We start from the raw sequence: 7,753 nt of genomic DNA, 5'->3' as shown, positions 1-7,753 counted from the left end.
GATGTCCCCGCTGATCTTACAGGGTGTGGCAGGAGTAGCATGGCCACCTGGCTTCTGAGCTCAGCCTGGACACCCCAGTCTGAATCTGGGTGCCTGTCCTCATCCCATCCTCCTCCCTGCTGCCCACCCTGTGCTATCTTGCACTGTGAGGACCCTCGGCCCGCTGCAGGGGAGAGCTGGGTATAAGCTACAAACGAAGACCTTCCCTCTGAGCAGCTGCACCGCTGCCTCCGACATTGCTCTCCAACTCTGACCACCAGTGCTGGCCAGGGTCTGCGAGAGCAGAACACTAAGGTTCTGTGGGGCTTCGGGGCGAATGCCAGTCGCGTACGGGCTCCAAGCCCAGCGTCCGGGTTGGGGCCCTGCTTTATCACCTGCGTGTCTGTCTTGCCCCAGGAGGACTATTTCCATGGCCTCAGATGTAGATTTTCATCACTAACTCCGAGTGAGGTAAACCTGCAGTCATACTTGTGTGTATTCTATGTAAAATGTGTGTGTTAAATGTAAAAATATTAAATACCCCTAAATTTTGTCCTTTTTAGTACCTATTGGAAATGTCCTGGGCCTCTCACACACTCAGCCGCTTGCTAGAGGCTGTGACTCTCCTTCTACGAGGAGGGTAGTGGAGTGAGGCACACCTCTGGGTTTTAGGCATCACTCGGCTCAGAGCAGGGACCTGAGGGTGGGTGGGAGTCCTTTCATCTGGCCGGTGGGGCTTCCCAGGCCAGGGCGGTGCCTAGCTACAGAGTGCTGGAGGGCAAGGTCAGCATAAGGCTCAAGTCCAGGTGGGAGGAGGGATGAACCGTGCCCTCTGCTGTGCAGTGCCCCAGACCTCCCCGACTACTTTGTGGGAGCCAGAGCACTCTGGTTCTGACAAAAGCAGCTGGAGTATCAGTCTCCTGGGTGGCCCTGGCCCCACCCACCTCTCCAGGGCATTTACTGGAAGTGCAGACGCACGGAGCAGATGGCTGAATAAAGGACACGCTTACTTTTGCTTGGAGCCCTTCTCTCCAAGGCTAAGAACATTCCCGCCACCTGCTACCCACCTGCTTTGAACACCCAGGAGGGGTCAAAGGAAAATGTGCACTTAGATGCTGTCTCTCCTGCTTCTGATCGGAGACAGAAGGGCTGTCCAGTATCAAGCCTGGGTGACCAGGGGGAAGGTGTGCCCCAGTTCCGCTCACCTCTATTCTCCAGGTGATGATCCCAGGGTCGTTGCCCACAGCCCTGAAGGCGCTGCTCAGAGACATGGCTCTTGTCTTCCTGGGACTGAAACATCATAGAGCAAGCAGGGAGATGAGGCCTGTCCCAGCAGGCATTCATCCAGCTTTCTTCCTAAGTCACTTCCGAATCCTTTGTCAGCCACCCTGCCATGTCCTGCTATTTCACAGTGATGGGGGAAATGACTTGTCCGAGGTCACATCGCTAGCCTGGCTGGCCAGGACTCCCATCCGGAAGTTCTGCTTCCCACTTGCCACTTCCCTTGTGAAGAACTCTGGTAACACCAGGTTATTGACTGAAGGAGTGATAAATATGCTAAGCCCTGTGTTGATTCACTTTATGTTATCTCATTTATTTCTCATAAGCTGAGTGTATTTTGTCTTACATTGTAGGAAAACAGGCTCAGAGAGATAAAATAATTTGCCCAGGATCACACACTAGTATGAATTCCTTATCTGATCCTACAATCTGTGCTTTTAGCGTTTTTGATGTACTGCAGCCCTTCCTAAACTTATCTAAATTCAGTGGTACACCAGGAGGAAAGCTGATGTCAAACTAAGTATTTCTAAATTGGGCTGCCTTCTCTCATTCTCATCCCCTCTAGTTCTTCCTCGCTCCTCCACAGTCAACTCTCTGACCTTTTCTTTGAGCTTTTACTTTCAAGTAAACTATCCTAAAACTCAGACAACCCATCCTACTTGACTAATATATTCCCTGTACCTCACAGCAAAAAAAGTAAAATGGCAAGCAAGGCTGGGCCTGGGACAGAGTACAGGTGCCAACAGGGGGAGGTGGGCGTGGCCTGGCCTGCCAGTGAGCTGCTGCCCTCCCTCTTCCCGACCTTAAGGAGCCAGTGGTGCTGTGTCTGGCCTTGGGTGGCGGGAGGAAGGCAGTGGTAAAGAGAAGTCTGTGTGGATCGTGCACCATCTCTATTCAGTGCACCATCTCTATTCAAGGCGTATCCAGGGTTATCAAGCACCTACACTCGATCATGGTCCCATGGGTCCTTTATGTAATTAGAAGGCATGCCTGGTTCTTGATCTCAAGGAGCTTACAATCTGATGACAATACACATGATGAATATGCCCAAGAGGCAAAGGAACAGGACCGGCTTGATGGTCTATGTCGGATGGAAACCCATCCACAAAGGCTGTGGGGAGCTTTGCGATCTAGAGGCACACTGTGCTTGTTAAGAGGAGCATGTCTGGCCATTCTTTCTTGAGCTGTGGTGGATGAACCCGGTTTGGAGAATATGTGCTGTTTAGTATGTATTTTAGTGAAAACACAAAAACAAACTCCCTTTGTCTACTGCTATGGCAGGACTAAAGCTGAGCAGCGAGGCGGAGCAGCCACTGTTTGAGGATTTAATTTGATAACTTGCATCGCCCCACCCTGTGCTGCTCAGAACTGCCAGGAAATATTTGTTCAGGTTTTCTTCAGACCCTCCATTTCAGTCATTCAAGGCAAGTGCTGTTAGTAACTAGGCAAAGGGGACAAGGGCCAATGAATTCACTCCTTGAAAGTAGAGAAGTGTCAACCTGGTAAAAGCCAACCCAACTGGCATTAATTAGGGCCGTCTTTGAGGCCAAAAGCATTCCCATTTGTAAGCAGGAAGGATCTTACGGGTCCTGGGTCCCCCAAATGCAGGAGAGGACATGCTCAAAGGGACTTCTTGCCACACTGGAACACCCAGAAAATGCGACTCCATCTGTGACATCAAATTTTCCCCAAACTTAGTCCCTCTCTCCCGCCTCCCAGGTTCTGATGAATTCAGCACCCTTTAAGATCACTGCAGAAACCCCTGGGGTGGGGTGCAGTTTTGAAATCACGAGTTAAAAGCTAGTGGCCCTTAATTCTTAAGAGAGATGCCAGTATGAATGGACCCCAAACAGAGGTTGCTGGTTTTAACCTCTCCCATGCCCCAGACCATCTTTCTGAGGGGTCCTCTTCATCCCCAGCTTTTAAAAATGTGCCCTAACTGTTCAGAGGTCTCTAAAAAGGACCTTGGTTTTTCAGAACTTTGCAAAACGTGTTTCAAACTCCTGGTCCAACCCTTTAAAAGCCTCACCGAAGACAGAGCAAGGGAAATCTCAATCTCCTCTCCCTTTTGTTTCTTCCTTGTTCAGTAGGATCGCTCTACTGGCATGCACCCGCAAACCGAACAGACCTTACCTTGCCTTGCTTTTCTCCCACAGTCTTCCCAGTTTGCTGGCAAGTAAGCAGCAGCGCTTTTGAAGAACCACCCCAAAGCAGGAGTCTCCAGGTCTGCCGCCTGAGCTTATTAATGGCTGCACAGACACTGGGTTATATTTGCTTGGGTTTGCATCTTAACCACATTTTCCTAGTCCTGGCCAATCACAGCCAACCTAGCCCTGGGCTTGACTTATTCAAACCAGAGGGAAAGCTTTATCTGTTCCTATTCAAAACAGCAAAAAAACAAGAGCAGACTTTTAAAGGCTTTTTTTTTTTTTTAACTCCAGCTCCACGCCCTGATCTAATTGATTTTTTAAAAGTGCATAGCCCATCAATAATGCAGGAAAGTGGGTGGGAGGATATGAAATTTGCCATATTGTAGATACAGATGCATTATGCTGACAGGAGGCAAGGGCTAGAGCTGCCTGCCGAGTGCCTGGATGTCCAGGCTGGTAAGCGCCTCCCCAAGAAGCTTCTGGGCATTTCTCAGAAGGGGAGGGCGGGTCTAGGAGAGGGGCCAGGAGTGTTATACCTCATCCTGTTCTGCTTCTTGGTGTCATACATCAGTCCAATCAATATTTGAGTGCCTACTATGTGCCAGGAACCATCCTGGGCTCTGAGCTTCAGGCATCCTGGTTTGGGAACATCAGTAAGGGGCACAGAAGAATGAAGACTCCAAGTCCCCTGGGGCTGCAGGTCTATCCCCGTAAGTCGATAGGACACCAAGTGCATGCTTATTAAGCACCTGGATGGCAATGGAGTTGGTTCTGTTGGGGGCTAGGGAAGAGCTAATATAGCCTGACTTCTGTGACTTTGAGCAGAAGCCCGTGCTGAGTCTGCAGCTGGTCTCCCAGACATGGTACTCCGGCTTCATCATGACGAAGGGGTTGCCAGGGGTGAAGGGTGTGCCCAGTAGATGCCCAAATGAACAGCAGGGTCAGGAGGCAGTGCCCCTTTCTGGATGGGCTTTTTAAACCCACTTTTATTAATTGTAAGTAATACAAATATTCCAAAAATATAAACAGACACATAATGGCGCCCTACATTTCAAGTTTTTAAATACAAATTTATCAAACCATGAATCTTTAAGCAAGGTAGTCAGAATCCCATAGCCCAGTCACAGTAGGAAGCAGATCCCCTACCCTCCAAATGGCGACTTGAAGGGGAAAAGTGGCACTGACGTGGATCGTGTCAAACGTGGGATAAAGACAAGCAAAGAAGCACGTGGGGCCCAAGCGGAGGGTCTGCTCCAGGGGCAGCGGGCCAGACCTCTGCCTTAAAAAGGGGGGGTGGGACCGAAAGCCCCGTTTTACAGTGACCGAGGGACAACGATAACCAACTGAAGACGTAGAGGGGAAAACAGGCTTCCCTTCCTGACCCTTGGCCTGGCTGGGGCAGGGGATGCAGGACAGCATTACAAAGGGGCTGCCCTGCTGAGTGAGGCTTCAGGAACAGGACAGGGGTAGCAGGATAGGATGGCACCCATTTTTCAGGGAACGGATGCCTTTAGATTTCCCATGCCTTTTTAGCACGAAGCTTTTTGGCCACTGTTAACAGAGGTGAGTTTATACACTTACAAAATGGTCATAATCTTTGGGAGGCAGGAGGGAATGAAACAGAAAAGTCCCAGGTTAACTGAAGGCAAATTTGCTCAACCTCTCTATATAAGGGACCCATGGGCCTACAGCGTGTCCCCTCTACAATGTGCAGAGTGAACTCTTACCTGACCCTTTCCAAACTGGTCCTGTGTCCAAAGCTCCCCCTATGAGAGGGACAGGAACATCAGGCTTTGACTTAGAAGCCCAATCAGAGAGACACACTGTGTCCCTGAAGAGGCACATTAAAGAACTGAACCCGGCAGGGGGGCAGATTCCTGGCATGGTTTGAGTTGGTGTTGACCAGGCGTGGCAGCCGCACACAGGGAGGGCTGGTAGGAAGCCCGAGCAGATCCTGAGGCAAACCGGCTCCCTCCCAGTCTTCCTCCCCAAACTGGGTCTGGCCTGCGTCGTCTCAGGAGCAATCTTCTCTTGCCCCCAAACACACTTGACACTGGAAACCAGACAGCAAATGAGGCTGGCTCTGGGACACACGGACAGACCCTGTTCAGGTTTATTTGGCCTGGTTGCGTCTCTGGGGAAGTGGAAATGGCTTGTCTGTTGAGGAACTGCAGGTGGGCAGGACAGAGTCCGCACAAGACATGAGGACACTGCCCCCAGCTCTCCTGGCCCTGTCATGGGTCACACTCGGACAAGCCTGATAGGCAAGGGGCCGCCTGGGCTCTTCATTGGAGGAACATGGAGAAAGCGTCCTAGGGACATTTTTGCTTAGTCAGAAAACCTTGGCTGGGACAGATGGCAGATTGAACCCAAGGGTTAAATTAGCCCTTAGGGTGGGTCTTAAGAGAGACCCCTCCCACAGTATAGGGTGGAGGCCTAGCCCTGGGCCTTAGGTCCGGAGGCCCCCATTTCCTTCAGGAGCCTTTGTCCCTGGCTTATACCAGAGCCCTCCTCCCCCTTCCTGCAGGACCCCATGGAAACTAGAAATGACGCTGGAGGAAAGGACCATATGGCTTTGGGGACTGTTCCACGTCTGTGACACCAGGGAAACACGAGGCCTTACATCCTCGGACAAAGCAGGAGGTGGCACCATAATACGGGAAAGATGCTAGTCAGCCAGCTACCACCCAGAACATGAAGCTGCTGCTCCCCGACTTGGCTCTTCTCAGGCTGGACCTAATGTGTGGAAATGGAAATGGATAATGGGGATGAGTCCCGAGTGGGAGGTGTCCTTACACCTGAAATAATGTACAAATGCTTTGTAACACCTGCCTCCAGGGACAAGAGGTGAGAGAGGAACTCCTTCCGGCCTCAGAGGGGGGGAGGGAGGGAAGAGGACAGAACCCCACCCAACCCTGGGGGAAACCACGATTAAAGCCGAGATGCTGAAATGGGTCCTCCTTTTGGGGGAGGGGGGGTGGTCCCTTATGCTCCCAATTATAGCGGCAGTTCCCCCCCATTTCTATCCTGGGGAATTCCATTTTGTGGCTCCTTTTTAAAGCATTCACTTTTAACAAACTTTGAAAGCAAGAGACACAAAAAGGGCAGGTGTATGAAGGGCTCATCATACCTGTTACCAGAGGCAGGAAGCATGTGTGTTAGGCTGGCAAAGTAATGATAAGAACACCCACTCCCCCTCAGCCCAGGAAAAGCAGGAGTGCCTCCAAGGCCCTGGAGAGAAAAAGCAACGGCCAGGAGGGATGAAGATGGAGTAGAGCTTGTCACAGGCCAGGCCCAGGGGAAGACACAACAGGAAAGAGCCCTGCCCAAGAAAAGGAAGGGCAGGTAGGGAGCGCCCTTCCTGGACTTTGGAACCAAAGTCCTTGCACCAGCACCAGCAGAGAATCCCTGAAGACAGACTTACAGACAGTACCAAGCTCAGCTGATCCACATATAAGCTAAGGGGACACACATATTCAGGCTTTTGGGATTTTCCTCTTCTCTGCACCCCCAGTGCCTCCCACATTCACCCTAAGCCCAGGACTGCAGCTTTGTCAGAAACAAAACAGGCCCAACACTCCATGTTTAGAAAGAGAATTTTAAAAGAGTCAAAAGAACGGAAATCGGTTATCTGCCCTCTTCCACGGCAGGAAGACCTCCTTCCCCACGGGTTTGAGACTTATGGCTAGGTGGTGAGGAAGGCAGGCCCAGGGCCCAGGCCAGGCACTCGCTGGAAGGAAGTGCAGCCCTTGAACTGCAGGACGGGATGGCCCCTGGGGCAACCAGTTCGGGAACAAGCTTCCATCTCCCAGAATTGTCCTCCATCTGCAGCAGCTGGCTGGAGAAAGGTTTTAAAAAGGAGTCTGCCCCGGGCACCCGCTGACCCCTCCTTTCTCCTTGGCACAAGCCTTACAACACTGAGGAAAGGCCATTGGTTTGGCAATGGAGCCCTGAATAGTCTTCATGCCTATAGAGCTCAAGGTGACTGGAGAGGAGACCAACTTAGGGAGGGTCTTGATTTTTCAGCTTGTCCCCAACCTAAAACACTTATATCCTTGAACACAGTTCAAGGCAACACACACACACACTCTCATCTCAGGAACCCAACTCGGGGAGTAGGCGGCTTGGAGTATCATTGGTCTGATGTTTGCCTACTCGGCGTCTAACCTGTCCTAAAGTTCTTTCCCATCACTTCTATTTCCAGGCCCCGTTTGGTGAGATGCTCATTTCCACTCGGTCTGTCAGGCTGGTCATAAAGGCACAGTGTAGGCAGTCCCCTACTGGGATGGCCGTTGCTTGGAATCAGGGGAGGCTAAGGGGCCCGCAGCTGTCCCAGGCTGGTG

At 51.4% G+C, this 7,753-nt stretch overlaps 2 protein-coding genes across 2 annotated transcripts in view; both read right to left on the bottom strand.

Annotated features, from left to right (window-relative positions):
* The window catches only part of AVIL (advillin), a 17,975-nt gene extending 16,103 nt beyond the window's left edge, over positions 1 to 1,872 (bottom strand). The window contains exon 1 of the mRNA XM_006757363.2: positions 1,185 to 1,872. Within this exon, the coding sequence (XP_006757426.1) occupies positions 1,185 to 1,250 (66 nt within the window). The 5' untranslated portion in view covers positions 1,251 to 1,872. The remainder of the gene's footprint in view (positions 1 to 1,184) is intronic.
* Positions 1,873 to 6,607: 4,735 nt separating this feature from the next.
* The window catches only part of CTDSP2 (CTD small phosphatase 2), a gene marked incomplete at its 5' end in the record, with an annotated part of 6,793 nt that continues 5,647 nt past the window's right edge, over positions 6,608 to 7,753 (bottom strand). Inside the window, one exon of the mRNA XM_015559762.1 lies at positions 6,608 to 6,641. Coding sequence (XP_015415248.1) covers positions 6,608 to 6,641 — 34 coding nt within the window. The remainder of the gene's footprint in view (positions 6,642 to 7,753) is intronic.

Source organism: Myotis davidii, unplaced genomic scaffold, assembly GCF_000327345.1.
Source record: "Myotis davidii unplaced genomic scaffold, ASM32734v1 scaffold1134, whole genome shotgun sequence".
NCBI lineage: Eukaryota > Metazoa > Chordata > Mammalia > Chiroptera > Vespertilionidae > Myotis > Myotis davidii.
This window is presented reverse-complemented; position numbering and strand designations above follow the sequence as displayed.